Raw genomic sequence first — 17,797 nt, forward strand, 5'->3', positions numbered from 1 at the left:
CATGCTGACATCCACTTCCCACCTGGTGTGCAGAAGGAGAGCATTCCTGCCCAGCTGGCCTTGGCACAAGCCTACGTGTTTCTGAAGCACATCCCCAAGGCACGTACGCAGTTGAAGCACCTGGCCAAGGCTCCCTGGATGCTGAGTGAGGCTGATGACCTGGAGAAGGGCTGGCTCCTGCTGGCCGACATTTACTGCCAGGGCAGCAAGTTCCACCGGCCTCAGAACTGCTGCAGCACTGTGTGCAGTACAACAAGGCAAGGGGGGCACACACATGGGCAGCAAGGCTGCGGAGAGCACTCCAGCTACTCCAGGGGGGCGAAGCAGGCTTTGCAGGCAGAGGCCGTGCGGAATAAGAACTAGTCAGGAAGAGGCAGGCCAAGGGGGCACACAGGCAACAGAATGGGAACCAAAATAGGAATGGGGATCAAGGGCAAGGACCGGGTAAGAGGAGGTGCATGGGGCGGGGCACGTCCAGAGGAGGGTACACTACATGGCAGAGAGAGATGGGAAAGGTTCACGGGTTCCAGCCTGGAGGGACTTTTGCAGGTCAGAGCAGGCCAGAAATGGGGGCGGCAGGACAGGAGGGCTGCAGGTAAAGGGGTTACACCAGCATCCTGGGTAGCTGAGAGGAAGGCACACAGCTGGCCTCTTGCAAAGGTGCAGGTACCCCTGGGGTCCCTTGGCAGTTTGGTTTATGGCAGCTCACATCTGTCTCTTGCCTGCTTCTGGTTCTGGTCCCAGTCCTACCCTGGCCCAGGGAACCAGCTGGGGCTTCCCCTCTGCAGAGGCTCTAACTGGCTTTCCCTACAGTCCTGCTACAAGGCCTATGAATACATGGGCTTCATCATGGAGAAGGAGCAGTCCTACAAGGATGCAGTCACCAACTACAAACTGGCCTGGAAGTACAGCTATCACGCCAGCCCTGCCATTGGTAAGGCAGCCAGCCGGGGTGTGTGTGAATGGGTGTGGGAGGGAGGTGGGCAGGAGGACCCCCGCCATTATTCCAGAACTCAAGGCCTGCACCCTAGCTGTTATGAGAACAGAGGGGTTCTCAGGTCATCAGGGTGCCACCATCTATGCTCTCCATGCCCCTGGTAGGTTTCAGACTTGCTTTCAACTACCTGAAGGACAAGAAATTTGTGGAGGCCATCGAGATCTGCCATGATGTAAGCAGGCAGCCTTGGCAGGGAGGCCTGGCGAGCAGTGGAGAAGCCTGCCTGATACTGCACACGCTTCTCTCTCTCTTCCAGGTCCTCAGGGAGCACCCCAACTACCCCAAGATCAGGGAGGAAATTTTGGATAAGGCCCGAAGGTCCCTGAGGCCCTAGCTGCGGTCAAGGGGCCTTGCCCAGCAGAAGCCGTCAACCTACTGAAGTGCAGAGAAATGGGAAGTGGGTCAGTGCAGACGGGACTCAGAAAATGACATATTCCTCCTCATTTCTTTCTTTCTTTCTTTTTATTAATTACATTCTTCTCCTTTATTAATTACATTCTTCTCCGTGTCTATGGTATATGTGGTTTACTTTGAATCATGTCTCATCCGCCCTAAGGGCCACCCCAAAGCTCTATGTTTTTAAGGCACAGTACATTTTGCTCTGGGAAGAAAGACATCAACTGGCTTAACTTTTGCTGAGCTCACTGGGCATTTTCTAACAGACTCCGCTTTTATCCCACATTCTTTGAGGGGCTCCTAGTGGAGTGTGGCTGAAAAGAATCCCCTTCAGCCACTTTTCAATGGTTTTTGACCTTCTCCTGTCTGGTCTCCAGGATCCTGGAGCTAACGAAGCAGCTGCCCCACCCTGCCGGGCTACCCCTGAGTCTGCCTGGCAGTGGGCCCAGACAGGAGGACCAGCTGCACAAGGCCCCCACAGCCCAGGCCCCGTGTGAGAGGGCCCACCCTGTCGGTGCATTCTGTTTCTCTTGCCCTCACCATTCCCCACCAAGTACACCTGGCTTCTTCTGGTCCTTACCACTTTGAGACAAACCTGACTACCTGTACCTGGCACAAGGAAATACATTCCGAGAAAAAGTAGTTCTCACTTCAGCTAAAAGACATTGGCCACTAACATCCTCCAGAAACCCTTTTAAGGTCTTAGGGGGAAATGCAATGGTCCCTATTTAGATGAATAATGTTAGTTAATTGCAACTGGCAAGAGGGTGACAAAGGCCACCTTTGCTGTGCTCCCATTATCCCTCCTCCTCGATGTCATTAAGGATGGCAATAATGGGACACTCCGTCCTCAGGGGCTGGAACTCTGAACTAGGAGTCAGGAAGCCTAGGATCTCCTGATGTGACCTTCCTAGGTCTCTTCCCCTCTCTGGGTCTTAGTGTCCCCATTTGTGGCAGGAAATTAGATGTCTCCCAGATCATGGCACAACTCTCTGCCAGTGATACACAGCAAACATTTTAAAGTTCAGTAACTGTTTACACATCATTTGTACATAACATAGAAAACCAAGCAGCACAGCAAACTCAGACATTTATGGGGGCTGTTCCATGAGATGCATTTAGCTTTAAAGCACATTGATATAATTGATTTAAAGAAAGATTATTATTTAAAGAAAATGCTTAGTCGAATGCAGATATGGGCAGTTTTCAAGAGCAGTTGTCCAGTGACTAAGGTTTGGGAACAGTGGACAGATGAGGTTCCCTTTGGAACAGTGTGAGTTCCCTGATGGCCGCTGAGCGTGGTTTTTATAACACACTGCTGATCACAAACACGTTTTTTTGGAATAAGCTGGGGATACCATCCTTCCTACGGGAAAACCCTGTCTCCTTTTCTGTGCTCTGCTTTACAACCCTGTTTTGTTGGGACAGGTTTGCTGAGAGGCAGGTCTATCTATATGGAGAAAGATGCTGGAAAGGGATTGTGCATTGATGATGTTTTTATTGTAAAACCTAGATTGTCTTCCTTTATCTAAAAACAAAGAACCAAAACTAAGAACCCTGTGGCCCTAGATGAGAGTAGGCAGGCCTCAGTCCAGCCATGGTCTGAGTCCATGGGGTGGAAGCCTGTTGGGGCTCCCTGCCGGACTGCTGGAGCTGAGGGCTGCCACCCAGACCACCAGGGCAGTCAGAGCGACCTTGATTGCCCTTGGAGGAACCCGGGTCTTAGATTGTGCATGCTGAAGTAATCTCTACAAAACGCTCTCCAGACACCGGTGAAGAATAGACAGGTCAACTCAATGTACCAGCATACTCTACCCCGAGAAGCCTAAGGCCTGGTTATTCCCCGCCAAGCTGGTTGCAGGGACATACTGCCCCACCATAGGCCAGACGTCAAACCATAAGTCCTCTAATGGCACTGATACGGCCATGTGGCCATGTCCATGCATGTCTAGAGGCAAGAGACAGATACCTAAAGGGTGACGGGACAGGAGGCCAAAAAGGATTAAATATATAGAAAAAGAGTGGCAGGAACGTGAGAACTGATGGAAATTGCAAACATGTACACAGGACTTGCATGTTCCAGGCACTCTAAGTGCTTTGTAAATATGAACTAAACAAGCTTATGAGGTGAGCAGTGTTACTATTTCCATGCGGTATTGAGGACACCCAGGCACAGAGGGAGTAATTTGCATAAATCACCTCACCAGGTAGTAGAAAATCTGAGATTCAAACCCAGCATTCTGGCTCTGCCCTTACCAGTTAAGCCAAAGAGATGAGTGAGCCCAGTGCAGACCGAGGCAGATAGAGCAAGGAGACCCAAGTCAGTTCTCCTCTGGCGGTTCCTCCTTCCAGCTCTTGTACAAACCACTATCATTCCCAAGGAGGAGGTCAACCTTTCTTAGGTCCCCAGACTGGGGCTCCCCAGAGCAGGGTGTGGCCTACTCCTCTGGCCTGCAGCCCAGCTGAGCTGCCAGGGACAGGTCAGACAGGTCTGGCTGGTGCAGAGGGATGAGGTTGTGAAGCTTTCCCCCTGCCCTTCCTGCTGCCCCCTGCTTAAGTCCCCAGGGACCACAGCTGCTAAGTAAGGCCATCAGCAGGCCTTGACCAAACATATCCCGTTGCCCCGCCTCCACTCAGGTTGGTGAATTCACCCTCAGGACAAGGCCTCAGCTCCGTGTGTGTAGGCAGGAGGGTGCCCTCACCCATCCCCAGCAGATGGTCCCATGTCAGAAGACCCTGCTGCTGTTCCTCCCCATCCAGGTTACCACTGGAGAAGAACCAGTTAATCCAAAGGAAAAACTGCTGGATCTGCCTGGCCAGCCTCTCAACTGGCTTTCTGCCTCCTATTTGACTGGCTTGCCTGGAAAGAGGCCCAATGTGCTGGGTGTGCCGACTCCTAACCCCCCAACTCAGCCTGTGTCCATGCGGCCCTGCAGGGCCTGTCTCCCTTCCATCTCCATTGCCCCTGCTTCCCACCCCACAGATACAGACCACACTGTTAAAAATAAAGCTTCTTTATTGGTACCTGTAAGCTCAGGTACAAGGTGTTCCCACAAGCACACAGGCTGGCAAGGCCTCCTGGGCAAGGGGGCAGGCCCAGAGCCTGCATTTCTTGGCACAGACACAGAGAGAAATGGAATAAATTATAGTTCTGACACTCAGGGACAATGTAGAAATTATGATGCGAAATTAAACGTTAGCAAACAAACAGTATAAAAGCCCTCAGGAGCCACCCCTCGCCAACTGGCCTCAGGGCATGGGCAGGTGGGCCAGGCTGAAGTGCAGTGCCCAGAAAGCCCTGAGATAATAGGCTGGGGCATGGTTTGTACCCTGAGGTAGGCCCCTTGCCCTCTCTGGGCCTCCTGTTTCCTCCTTCCTCCTACATCCCTGGGCCTAGAAGAAAGGCTGTGGCCTTTGGGGAAGGGGAAGATGGACAGAGGGCAGGAAGTGGAGAGGGCAGGGTGGGGCAGAAGGGAGTTTTGGTCACAGCTGGTTAGCCCAGCCTCTCCCCCTACCCAGATGATGTCCTTGGCCAGCCCCTGCCTGCAGAGCCATCCAGGAGCCAGGCAGCGGACATAGCTCATAGAGCTCAAATCCACACCTAGTCTACACTAACGCCCAGGCAGGGCAGGGTGTAGGAGTACAAGGCAAAAGGGGCTCCTGAGGGCCTGTGCCCACCCCACCCCTGGCACTCCCCACCCACCAGAGAGGAGCAACCAAAGCCTCCTCTATCTCCCAAATAAGTTATGGAAATAAATTACAGTCTTCACAGTCCAGAGGATTTAGCCACCCATGGGTCTAGGGCTGAGGGTGGCAGAAGCCACCTCATTTCAGCCGTCTCACAGTCCTTGGGTTAAGGAACATCACACAAAGACCAAGCTCCAGGGAGCCACACTTTCTCCTCTTCCAGGTACACGTTATGGAGATGGAAGAGCAAGCTGTGGGTGTGGGGGGCCCAGCAGCTCAAAGGGGTACCCCCCCCAATCCTCTCTTCAGCACAGAAAAGTTAAAACAAATAAATAAATCCGGGGAGTTGTATGAAAACCAGGAGTGTGCGCATGGCACCTGTGGGTGAGCCAGCCCGTGGGAGACTGTTACACAGAGACTCTGGGGAGCCCCACAATTACAAGAAAGCAGCAACAAGGCTTTGGGGCTGGGAAAAGGCATCCTGGTCCTCACACCGGCACAGGCTCCATCAGAGATGCCGGGGCAGTGTCCTCAAACTGGCTGTTGATAAAGGGATCTAGGGCTTCGGCGGCCGGCTCGGAGAGGCCCATGAGGGACTCCAGGAAGCAAGTGCTGGCATCCCCAGGTGGACAGGGGCCAGGCAGGGGGAGGTGAGGTGCCTCAATATTGTCCAGGCCGCCAGATACCTTCTGTGATGTGTAGTGAGGCCCCAGACTATAATCTGGCAGAGCCTGGAGTAACTCAAAGGAGTCACAGGAAGACAAGCTGAGATCCACTGAGCTGCTCTGGCCAGTGTCCACGCCGGGTGGCACTGAGGTGCCAGGAAAGCTGCCTTCTCTTGACCCTTCAAGGCCACCATTTAGGAAGCAGCTGGCATCCAGATTGGCATTTTCATCCAGGATGCCTGATGCGAAGCTACAGCCAGAATAGCTGTGGGTCCAGCTGGCCAGGCCACCAGGGTCACTAGTACCAAAGATGTCAGCTGGATGGAAGCAGCTGAGGTTGTCCAGGTTCCCCGCACTCCCTTCCTCCTCCTCCTCCTCCTCCTCCCCGCCGAGGTCAGAGTCACTGAAACTCAGGATCCGTGCCAGGCTGTCATCATCCACGCCAGGCTGGAAGCCGGAGCCAGGCAGGCCTGGGTGGGTGGGGCAGTCAGGGGCCTCACTGGCACCCGATGCTGAGGAAGATGCCCTGGAGGAGTCAGTCATGTCGCTGCTGCAGCTGTTGTCTCCCAGCTCGTTGCTCATTGTCGGCTTGGCCAGTGGGAAAGTGGGGACCAGGGTCTGCTCACCAGGGCTGGGCAGGCTGCCCTGAGCAGGGGCCTCCAGGTCCCTAAAGCTCTCAGCCTCCTGCTCCAACTGCAGGCGGGTGAGTGTATGGATGAAATGGGTCTGAACTCTGGCCTGATTAAACTCCACACGGCCCATGGGGTTCTCACAGCCCTCCTTGCAGCAGCCACAGGGGAACGCTGTGTGGTCCATCTGCAGAGAAAGTAAAGGTACAAGTGAGGATTCCGTGGAGTGCAAACAAGTCCCCAGGCTCAGGTTCCCCATCCCAGCCCGGGCCAGCCACCACACCTGGCACTTGATGCCTGCCAAGCTGCAGCTGCAGGTCTCAGGGTCGCAGACCCCATCACAGTGACAGCCACAATCCTCCCGGGATTGGCGCAGTGCCAGCAGCTCCCGCTTCTCTTCCCGATCGATCCTTCGCACGCCTGAAGCCCTCAGCAGAGCCTGACGTCGTCGGGCTGGGTATGGCTGCAGGAAGCTCACTTCTTCCAACCGGCCACCTGCCACAGCAGCCGCCAAGTCCTCCTCCAGAGAGGCGTCATTGATGGCATCCACGGCAGGCGGCAGCCCTGCCTCTGTTTTGGGTACCCCAGTGGCCAACAGCTGCATCCACAGGAGAGAGGGATGTGAGAGGCACAGACAAGTCCGCCCCAAGTGCTCACCCTCCCACTGCTAGTGCTTAATCTGTGATGGGCACTGTGTGTGACGGTGAACAGGATAGCCAAAATATTGTCCTCAGGGCATCTGAAAAGATACCCTACTCATGGCATTCCCTAGATCATCAACAGACTCCCTTCCCTAACCAGTCAGATACGAAACCCCCAATCCGTATCTACTCCACTCCCCCCTCTCCAAAAAGTTCAGATGCAGGCATGATGCCTCCAGCCCCTGAGGCAAACAGACAGGAGCTTGTATGTGCCTCCTCTGCGGACAACCCAGGTGACAGACGCCAATGGAACCAATCACTCGGCCCGAGGACCTGTTTCCCCATATACATAATGAGCAAGTCAGCACCCACCCCTGGTATGCCCGCCCCTCGAGGAGCTGCCTCAGGAAGTGGGCACAGAGAGGGCTCTCTACCTTCCACTGCAGCATCTCCAGCTTCTCCTCTTTCAAGCGCTGGCGGAGCTTCTCGCGCCGTGCTCGGGCTTGTTCCTGCGCAAACTCAGCCAAAGAGAAGCGGCGGCAGGCACTGTGGCGAGGGGCCATGCCCAGAGTACAGCCGCCACGGCTGGGCACACTGGTGAAGCCCTGGCAACGGGGGAAGTAGAAGACGGTGATCCCATCAAAGGCTACCCGGCCTGGGCGCTCCCGGCGAGCCCGCTTCAGGATAGACAGGGCTGCAAAGCAGGCAAGGACGGGCTGGGGATTAGTTTTTGCTGAGGCACGACACACCTCCAGGAACATCCTGCCAGAGTGCCCTCGCCTCCCACCTCCACCCGCCTCCAGCACCACACCATGTCAGCACTGGATTATGGTTATCTACCAGGCCAAGTGACCGTGGTCATAAGGTTACGCACGTTTCCTATGCGTGTTAGCCATGTGTAGGTCCTGTGCACAGTTTTCTATTGTTTTTTCTCCATTTGTAGAATTTCTGTATTTTGCAACAGGTGTAAAAAGGCTTTCCGTTTTCAAGTTAGTGTTTACTGATTAATAAACCATGTACTGGTATTTTCGCTATAGTGAACCGTGACAAATTACCATATAACGGTCAGATATTGGGAATTCCTTATATTTCAACTTACTATATGAATTTTGGACCCAGCTAGCAGCGGGAATTCCCTTCTAAAAGGTTTTCTGTTTGTACTGTTAGAGTCTATGTGCTAAAAATTATATTCTTTTTATGTGTGACGCACAGATATACATATACTACATAGAAAGGTAAACAGCACATCTACTGTATTAAAATTGTATGGGGGTGGGGAATTAGGAGAAAGTGTCTAAATAGACTTCCTGGGGAGCAATCATGAAAAATAAAACCCAGAAACACTGCTCTAGGGCCATCTTTGTCAGTCTGGAATCACAATTACACAAGCTTGAAAATAACCAGGAAAAACCCCTTTTCACTTTGTTCAGGCAAAACCGGACAGCATTTTGACAGGAGAGGGACCGGCCTGACAGGCCTCCGTGGCCCAGAAGCATGGGGCGGGGAACTCCAGCAGTTCCCTCTGTGGGAGGGTAGGGTGCTCATTGGAGAAACGAAACTGGAACAGAAGGGAGGGGCCAGAGCCGGAAGGCGCCGAGGGCACTCTGCGAGCTGCATCCTGGATGTCATTACTCCCAAGGTCAAAGGTGAACTAGCTGGGCTCAGATGCCACTGGACAGTGGACACTGAGTGACCAGTATATCATAGTTTGTGAGAGCTACCCCCAGAGGCCTGCAGAGGCCAAAAGCATTTGTCAGGGACCTCTAAATTTCATCTTTCAGGAAGGAAGGCAGGTGAGGGAATTCCCAGGGGAGGGAGGACTCACGGGTAAAACTTCTGGGGCCACAGAAGTCATGGTCAGGCAGGGGCATGTGATCCCAGGGCCCTTCCTCCTCTGAGTCCCAGGCACGGGAGACAGAAGAGCTTGGAGAGCAGGAGCGAGATTGGCACCCAGAGGAAGAGGAGGAGGAGACAGAGGAGTTGTCCTCATCCAGCTGGTCAAATTTCCTCTTCAACAGCCCAGTCATGGTGGTACACGGAGTGCTCTGCGACCGGGGACAGATGGCCTGGAATGGGAATGAGAAGGTTCTAAGTGGCAGGCAGGCAGCAGCAGGTGGGCTCCTCATCCCTCCCACTTCCCCTCCAAGGCATCCCAGACCCTGACTTCTGCCCTCCAGCCCTCTCTGTGGAGCTCTGTGTGTGGTGGGGGACACAGTCTCCAGGAGAATCTCTGCACAAGACACAGAACCTCCCTCCCTCCAAACTAATGTGCAAATCCATGATCCGGCATTTCAAACTCTCACCTCTGCCCAAAGCCTTCCCAGGCACCAGGCACCTTCCCCACCACCTCCTACAGCATACGCAAACATGCATCCACACCAGCAGGGGCAGGAGGCAGACAGATCAGCAGATGGACTGGCAGACCTCAGCCTTGGCCTCACTCATTCCCCGACAGGAATCCTGGGGGCTGACTCACAGGCTGGGTGATTCACACGCTCGAATCTGTGTGCCTGTGTGTGTGTCTGTACGCCCCACAGCCCCACAGCCCGCACAGCCCTGGTATGCTGGCTCTGCTACCTCCTCATCCTCTAGCACACCCACACAGACACGCCACCGTGCACACAGGCAGGGCTGCGGGCCCTTGCTCCACCCTAGCCAGGCACTCTGGGGAACAGGCCGGCTTTGACTCTGGCCTCCATTCCTAGATGGAGTATGTTTCTGAGCCCCTCCCCTCCTGGTGTGGGAGCTTCTCAGACTTTCCCTTAGAAACCCCCGCTCCCCTGTCAAGAAGTCTCCTGACTCCAGGCCCGTGTGACCACAGCCACTCAGGATGTCTCTTTAACATCTCATTCAATCCTAATGTCCAAAATCTCTCCTGTCTGTGGCTTTGTGACACGGAGCACCCCACGACACAACACTGTCTCCCGTGTGAGAGTCTCGGCCCTCAGCAGAAGTAGAACCAGAGACTTCCACAGCCAGCTGGCCTTATCCAGGGATAAAAGACTTGGGGTTTCTTCCCTGGAATGCTTCAACAAATAATGGCCCTTCCCAAGGCTTGGCAAACCCCAGAGGACTCAATCCCAAAGGCTGAGTACAGCCACCTTGTCTCTGCTGCTCCAGCTGTGCCTCTGGGGAGGTCAGCAGGGGGGAAAGGGAAAGGAAACTGAAGCTGAGGGCGAGGCCCCAGTGCTGGGGAACCCTCCCCCCACTGCCATCACAGGAAATGAGAGAGAACAGGAAAGACCAACCAGAAGGCTGCCTGGGTCTCCTCTGCTCAGGTGTCCTTTCCAAACACTCCTTCCCCCTCTTCCCAGCTGCCTTGGAAAGTCCCCAAATCCTCAGGGTCTGCTGTCACCTTTACTAACTTGATGCTTACCCCAGGGACAGCCTCCCCTAGGCAGGCCTGAGAGAAGCAAGAAATCTCCCTCCCTGGCCAATCCCCCACCCTGGGCCTGGGGGAAGAAGACTCACAGATGTTTCCGGGGGCTTCTCTGTGGGTAGTTTCTCAGGCTTGGCACCCCCCCTCCAAGGGTCAAACCACAAACAAAAACAACCCAGCTCCCAGCTGACCCGCAGGCTCTCCCAAGAGGTGGGGGATTCATGTCCCAGAGTCAGACGTACACACACATACACACATGCAGAGACCACACGGAAACACACATATGGACAAGCGACACCCACACATCCTGTCCCCATTGCATCCTGCCAAGAGACCCCATCCTTTCCCAAGTTCCAGATGCCATCTACAGGGTCCTGAATGCCTCCTTCACACACGTCCAGCCTGAGACCCCAGGACCAACCTGAGACCCCCAGGACCCACTGCCCACTTGGTATCTCCACCCAGCCGTCCCCTAGAAACATATAATTCTGCAGGCCCCAAATCGAACCCCTTGTCTCTGTTCCCCACCCCCCATGCCATCTGTTCCTCTTCCTGTGTTCCCTATCTTAGTAACAGCCCCACCACCCACCCAGTCACTCAAGCCAGAAACCTGCAGTCATCCTCAACTCCTTCCTCTATCTCCCTCGGTCTACATCCAGGCACCCGTGCCTGGGAGTTCACGCAAATCCATTTAATCCACACAAAGCCAGGAACAGACCCAGTAGGTATCGTGGAGGCCACCTGGCATAGTGTTAAGAACCTCGGCTCCAGAACCAGACTGCCTGTGTTTGAACCCTGGCTCCACTATTAATTGGCTGGGTAATCCTTGGCAAGTTCCTTAACCTCTCTGTGCCTCCAATTCTTTGTCTTAAGACCTCACAGGATTGAGAAGTTTAGAGGAATCAGTACATGTCACGCGTGCTTAGATTAGTGGTAAGTGCTCAGTGAATGTGTGATTCCACACTGCAAAAAAAAAAAAGAAAAAAGAAACGCGCTCCAGCTCCTGGATGCACACGACACAGATGATCTCACAGACATCATGGAGTGAAAGAAGCCAGACACGAAATACGTGCAAACGTTCGCTAATCCGCAATGATTTAAGTCAGAGCAGTGGTTCCCCAGGGGAGGGAAGGGGACACCCTGGAGAGAGTCACGAGGGAAGTTTTCTGGGGTCAGGGGTAGGGGCTGGGGGACCTGTGAAAGTTCCATGTTGATTTGCATGGTGGTTACATGGATGTCTAAAATTGCAAAGCTTCATCTTATATACACAGAAGATTTATATACTTCATGTATTTTATTCAGGTTACTGTCAATCTAAAAAGTTTACTAACCTTAACATGTCTCTGCCCCCATAGCTGCTACCCCATGTCCCTCTGCCCCTGCCCTCTTTCCCCGGCCGTTCTTGATCCTGTAGCCAGGATGACGTTCTTAAACCACACATGTAACTGCCACTCCCACGCCTAGAACCACTCTAGAGCTCCCCTTGGGGAAGCCTGACCTTAGGATCAAGTCCAGAATTCAAGCTGAAGCTGACCTGGCCACTGCTTCCCTCCCTCCACCCTGCTCTCTACACTCCAGTTGAACCTGCAGTTCCCCTAATGGCCATGTCCCCACTCACCTCCCGGCCTCTGCGCAACCCAGCCTCACTCCCTTTCAGAAAGTCACCACTCGAGCCTCCTGAATCCCCCACTCCTTCCCCCTGCATCTCTGCGCTCCTGCTGCGGACTGAGTATCGTATCCTACCAAAATTCTTATGTGGAGACTGAATCCCCAGTGTCATGGTATTGGGAGGTGGGGCCTTTGGGAGGTAATCAATGAATAACACCTATTAGCGCCGTTATAACAAGTGACACAAAAGAGATGGTCTCCCTCTCCAACATGAGCTCAGACCCAGCAAGAAGGTGTCCATCTGCAAGCTGAGAACAGGGCCCTCATCAGGCTAACTGGAGCCTTGATCTTGAACCTCACAACCTCCCAAGGTGTGAACATCTTTGGAGTAAGCCACCCAGTCTACGCACTTTCTATTATAGCAGCTTTCAAAAGCCCTGCTATTTCCCCATCACAGACCTTATCTGACCAGACTGCAAGGGTCTCATTGCTCATCTGCCTCACGCTGAGGGCATCTCTGGCTGCCACTGTGCCCATGCCCAGGACACAGTCTGGCATAGAGAGGGCACCTGATAATATCAGAGGTAGGCAGCCCAGCCCTGCATATCAGGTATGGACCCGATTGCACAGGCAATCCTACGCACATGAGGTTGCTGAGGGCGAGTGGTCAGCATGACCTTCTCCTGCTCCTGTCATGGTTAATTTAAGGGCGGGAGGAGGTGAGTCACATGTCTATCTCTCAGCTGTGCCAGAGGGTGCAAGCAAGAATGGTGCTCAGAGGGGTGGCTCTGAGGGCAGGAGAGGGAAGCTCTGGCTGCAGGCAGGTGCCAATGAAGGCGATCCCAGGAGGCTCCCTGTTCCCCAAGAGACAGATGGAGAGAGCTGTCAGGAAAGCAGGCTCAGCCACACACCGCGGCTCTGCCTCAGGATGTCCGCAGAAAGATAACTTAAGGTGAGGAGTGATGACCTCCAATTCTACAGGCAGGGACACAGAGACACAGGGAGGCTATGGCCATGCTGCAGGTTCTAATGATGAACAATGTCTTGCAAATCTGCAGAGCTGGAATGAAATGAGAAATTACCTCCTCCCTGATTCTCCTCTGGAGAAAGAGAAGGGAAAAAGTTCCCCTGGTTCTCGTGTTCCTCTGTCCCACCTGGGAATCCAGAGGCTAAGCAGAGGCAGGAGATGAGACAAAAAGATTGAGCCAGAGACACGGGAGAGGCCAAGTCAGAGGGGGAATGAGAGATAGTGAGAATCTAAGAAAAGTGTCAGACAGTGAGTCAGAGGGTGGGGGAGGGGCCCTCAGCAGCTACCCAGGAATCAAGATCCTGACCGTGGCGCTGTTCCCAGGCTGAGCAAGGCCCCTCCTAGGGTCCCAAAGGAAGGAAAAGCAGCTCTCAGGAGCTGGCTCAGACAGAAATACCACACCACGGAGGAACCCCAGAGACAGGCCCTGAATCAAAGAGAGCCAGGCTTCTTCTGGGATCTCAGCCCTGAGAATTGGGCAGCCCTCCCGCCACCACACACAGGCGCTGACAATCCCCCACTCTAGTGGCCACAATTATCAACACGCTTAGGTCACACCGTTCGAATGCAGGAAAGGCCACATCACCCATGGGCACCAAGCAACCAAAGGCTGTTTTTGAGAGGTGGGGGTGGGGCTCGAAAAAGTCACAGCAAGTCCTCGGTCCACCTGGCAGTCCCACCAGTGCCCCAGGCCTCAGCCCAAGCCAGTCGTAGGGAGGGGGCACCTTTAGCTGCCTCCACCCCCTTCAGGAATCTGAAGAATGTGTCCTTTAACCTCAGAGCCCCAGGCCTTGGCCAGTCCCCCCAAAACGCTTGGAGTCACATGACCCCTGGCCCTCAGGAACAACTTCCTGGGAGAAGGGGAGGGCACCTCCTAGCACCTAGAGCCCCCACTGAAAAACCAGCCTGGGTGGCCCAGAGAGGGCAGACAGAAAGCGTTGGCACCTCCTCCCCCAAGCATCCCTCTGAAGGAGAGCCGAGTGAGGGACAGTTCCTCAGCTCTGGCCTCCAGGACCTGGCACAGGAAAGGTGCCAAATGTTTGCTGGCTACATGAAGCACTTGTTCCTGCAGAAGGGGAATTGCACCTGACAATGACTACTCCCTCCACCTAAGTGGGGCTTCTTCCCTCTCTCATTCATTAATTCAACAAATACGCACTAAGCTCACATATGTGCCATGCAGGGTTGCAGGAACTCGAGCATGCAGGGAGCAAAACTTACACCGCCGCTGGGGCCTTCTTTGAGCTCTGAGTTGAGCGGGAAGGACAAACAGAGTAGGGTGCTAGGATGGAGGGTCTGAGGGTGGGACAGGGTACAGCTGGGGTGAAGGTAGGTCCCTCCCAGAGGGGCTCCGCGTGGGTAAGGAACTTGAGCAGACTGGTGATCCGAGGAGGGGCGGCCTCGAAGGGGCTGAGACTGGGCTCCAGGGCAGGCTAGCCCGAGGGCACGTCAAGCCACAGAGGGCTGAAGCAGGGAGTGACAATGCCAGCTTTGCATTTTAAAAGCTCCGGGAGTGGAGGGGGCGTGACTGCTGGAGGCGCAGCCAGAGCCAGGTGAGATGACAGGTCAAGGGCACAGGAGAAAGGCAGATACCAGGGTGTGGAGCTGGAAGAGGGCAGGGCTGTCAGGGATGCAGGGAGCTGATGAGTTACTATCCAAAAGGCTTGAGACTTCTGGGGGGAAGCGCTGGGTGGGCAGCGGGAGGCAGGGAGGGACCCTCTGGTGTCAGGAGTGTGGGCTCCGCCTGTGTGTGATGGTGCCGGGCGCGGGAATGACTAAGTTTGTGACTGTGGCTGTGGTGTGGGCATCTCCACAGCGTGTGCCTGTGAATGGGCCCCGGGGAGGAGAAACTGAGGAAGGGGAAGAAGTACGTGCCACGGAAGGAGAAGTGCGTGGGAGACAGTCTACGTGTGCCCGCGGGTGGCCGGTGTAGCTGCGCCCGTGACTCACAGCGGTGGCCTCCGAGAGTGACGGCGACTGACAAACAGGTGAGCCTACGACACAATCCCTCCCCCCTTCCCCCTCCTCCTCCCGGGGTCCGTGACTCACCCGCCTCCCTCCCGCTCATGCATCCACGCCCTCCCCGACCCCCGCCGGCCGGGGGCGCCCGGCACACGCCGCAGCTCCCGCCGCGTCCCCGAGGGGGGAGTCCGAGGAGGAAGGCGACAAATGTCACCTGCTCCGGCCACGCGAGGAACTTCTGAAAAGTTCTCAGGCAACTGGGTCAAAAGGAAACTCGCCCGCGGGCGCACGCCCCCGTCGCCTCGCCGCTGCCGCGCACGCCCGGCTCTGTCCCCACTCGCGAACTCGGGGCGCCGCCACTTCTCTCGGGGGGCCGGCGGCGGGCGGGGGAGGGGAGCCCAAAACCCGGGACTCCTCCAGCCCGGGCCCCCGGCCCCCGACTCCAGCGCGGCGCGCAGTCAGGGCCGGGCCGGGCAGCTCCCGCCCAGGGTGCCGGGGAGCGAAGCGCAGGGGCCGGAGCTGCGGTGCCGCTCGCGCTGAACGCCCCCTCCCCGGAGTCCCGGCCGGCCGGGCCCAAGGCCCTCGGCGCTCACCTGCGATCCGGACGCTCGCGGAGGACACCGGCGCCACCTGCGCCCCGGCCGGGGACGCCCCCCGCGCCGCGACTCTGTGCGCTCGGCCCGGCGGCCGGCGGTCCCGCAGCCCCTCGCGACGCGCGTCCGGCAGCGGCGGCGGCGGCGGGAGACTGGAGACTGGCTGCGCCCGGCCCCGCCCGCCGCTCCGCCCTCCTCGTCAGTGGAAAACTCCGGGGCTCAGGCGCTGACGCACGCCGGGCCTCCCGCCAGGCCGCCCGCAGCCCCGCCCCGGAGGCACCGCCTTCTCCCCCGCCCGGAGCGCGGAGCCGGGAGGCGGGAGCCGGAGCCTGGAGCCTGGAGCCTGGAGCCTGGAGCCTGGCGCAACCGCCGGGGCCTCCCTGCGGACTCTGGCCCCGCGACGGAGCCTCCCCCGCAGCCCGCTCCCGCCGCGCCCGCCCCGCCCCGCTTCCAGCCCGGTCCCTACAGGCGCGGGCGACTCCCGCCGGCAGAGATCCCCACCTCGCCCCACCGCCCCAGTTTACAGATGGGTAGACTGAGGCCCGGAGCACCCCGTAACTCGCGAGGCCACCGGGCTAGACAGTGGCAGAGCCGACGTCTCCCGGACGTCTCCACCCCGCCCCTCTAGAGGCAGTTTATTATATTCCAATCTAAACGTTCCCTCCTCCGCCCCCACCCCACCACCCACCCTTAGATCCGCCGGAAAAGTAAACTGTGGCTGGAGAGGAATCTGGGGTGTGTGGGGAGCGGGGAGGCGGGGAGCAGGAAGGATGGATGTCATCAGCGGGCCTGAACATCACCTCTGCCCACGGGCCAAGAGACCCTTCCCTGCAGAAGTTCCGAACTAGGTGTTCTTGGAACCGGCTTCCCCACTCCCACCTCACCCTTCCCTTGAAAAAATGAAAAGGCTAGTTTCTTCCGGGCCAGACCTTGGCCACTTAAAATGGCCCACTGCCTTCCCTGCTCCCGCCAAGGCCTTTCCTGACTCGGGGCCAACCCTCCCCGTACGGCCTGCCCTGAGGCCAAGTCCTGGCCCAGTAGCCCACCCTCGGCCCCACTTCCCAACCGCAGGGCCGCGTCTACCCGTCCCCTCGAGCGTTTCCACCCTCACACTTTGGCTGCAGCTGGTCTTCTCAACTGGAATGCTCTCCTGCCCTCTCTCTGCTTACCAGAGTCCCAACGCCTTTAAGGGCTCAGCTTGCACTGCCTCCTCCAGGGAGCCTTCGTGGGATCGGACCCTCCCCTCCCAGTCCTGCTCCCGCTGCATTCTGGGTTCTTCTGACTGTCCAAGATGAATGCTGTCAGCCACTAGCCCAGCCCTCAGGATTCCATTCTACCTTTCTCCAGGTGGGGGTGGGGGCGACTCCTGCCTGCCTGGATGGCCTCTGGGGTGGAGATGATGGTGAGAGCCCTCTTCAGCCACAGCTGTGTATGCAGAATGGCAGGGGGCTACCCCACTCTACCTTTCCTGGAAGAACAATGGGAGGAAGGCAGGTTGGAGGAAGATGAAGGCCCTGTCCTTCCGGATGCTGGAGTGGGTACCTGGGGGCCTGCAGGGGGAGGTGTCTGGGCAGCTGGAGCCAAGCTTCCAACGGCTTCCCAGTACCGTCCTGATGAAGTCTCAACGCCTTGGGGCCTACAAAGCCGGAATAATTTGGCCTGTTCTCACTTTTGCAGTCTCACCTCTCTCTTCATGCCCTCATTTCCCCCTCCCTTCCCCACGCCATTAATGTGTGCATGTCGTTTTGTCGATTCATGTGTGTGTTTGTTTTTCTTGAGGTGGAGTCTCAATCTGTCGCCTGCGCTGGAGTGCAGGGGCTTGATCACGGTTCACTGTAACCTCCACCTCCCAGGTTCAGGTGATTCTCCTGCCTCAGCCTCTTAAGTAGCTGGGATTACAGACACCACACCCAGCTAGTTGTTTGTATTTTTAGTAAAGATGGGGTTTTGCCTCATTGGCCAGGCTGGTCTCAAACTCTTGACCTCAGGTGATCCACCCACCTCAGCCTCCCAATGTGCTGGAATTGTAGGCATGAGCCACCGCGCCCGGCCAGTTCATGTGCTTTTAGTATTAGTCCTGCTGCTTTCAGTTGTATTTCACACATGAGGTATGATTCTGTCCCAGCCTCACCTGTACCCTTGCCCCTCACAACCCTGATGGACTGCTCTCCAGCCCTGTTGGCCAGTGGTCAGTTCTCAGAGTATGTCCTGTT

At 56.3% G+C, this 17,797-nt stretch overlaps 2 protein-coding genes across 5 annotated transcripts in view; one reads left to right on the forward strand and one right to left on the reverse strand.

Annotated features, from left to right (window-relative positions):
* The window catches only part of TTC21A (tetratricopeptide repeat domain 21A), a 29,391-nt gene extending 27,877 nt beyond the window's left edge, over nt 1-1,514 (forward strand). Inside the window, 5 exon segments of the mRNA XM_035277978.3 lie at nt 34-214; nt 217-257; nt 814-934; nt 1,102-1,169; nt 1,254-1,514. Coding sequence (XP_035133869.3) covers nt 34-214; nt 217-257; nt 814-934; nt 1,102-1,169; nt 1,254-1,331 — 489 coding nt within the window. The 3' untranslated portion in view covers nt 1,332-1,514.
* Nucleotides 1,515-4,391: 2,877 nt separating this feature from the next.
* Nucleotides 4,392-16,789, reverse strand: CSRNP1 (cysteine and serine rich nuclear protein 1). 4 transcript variants are annotated; one of them, XM_054247035.2, is made up of 5 exons: nt 16,754-16,789; nt 8,841-9,081; nt 7,450-7,709; nt 6,658-6,972; nt 4,392-6,561 (listed from the first exon to the last, which is right to left on the reverse strand). In XM_054247035.2, exons 2-5 carry the CDS (start codon nt 9,040-9,042, stop codon nt 5,569-5,571), a joined length of 1,770 nt encoding a protein of 589 aa, XP_054103010.2. In that variant the 5' UTR covers nt 9,043-9,081; nt 16,754-16,789; the 3' UTR covers nt 4,392-5,568. The 4 variants fall into 4 exon arrangements, with proteins under 4 accessions (XP_054103010.2, XP_078210794.1, XP_078210795.1 ...); XM_078354668.1 differs by having other exon boundaries at nt 16,696-16,789; XM_078354669.1 differs by lacking the exon at nt 16,754-16,789 and adding an exon at nt 15,585-15,738 and having other exon boundaries at nt 7,450-7,620.
* Nucleotides 16,790-17,797: the final 1,008 nt, after the last annotated feature.

The sequence above is a fragment of the Callithrix jacchus genome, chromosome 17, assembly GCF_049354715.1.
Source record: "Callithrix jacchus isolate 240 chromosome 17, calJac240_pri, whole genome shotgun sequence".
NCBI classification, from domain to species: Eukaryota; Metazoa; Chordata; class Mammalia; order Primates; family Cebidae; genus Callithrix; species Callithrix jacchus.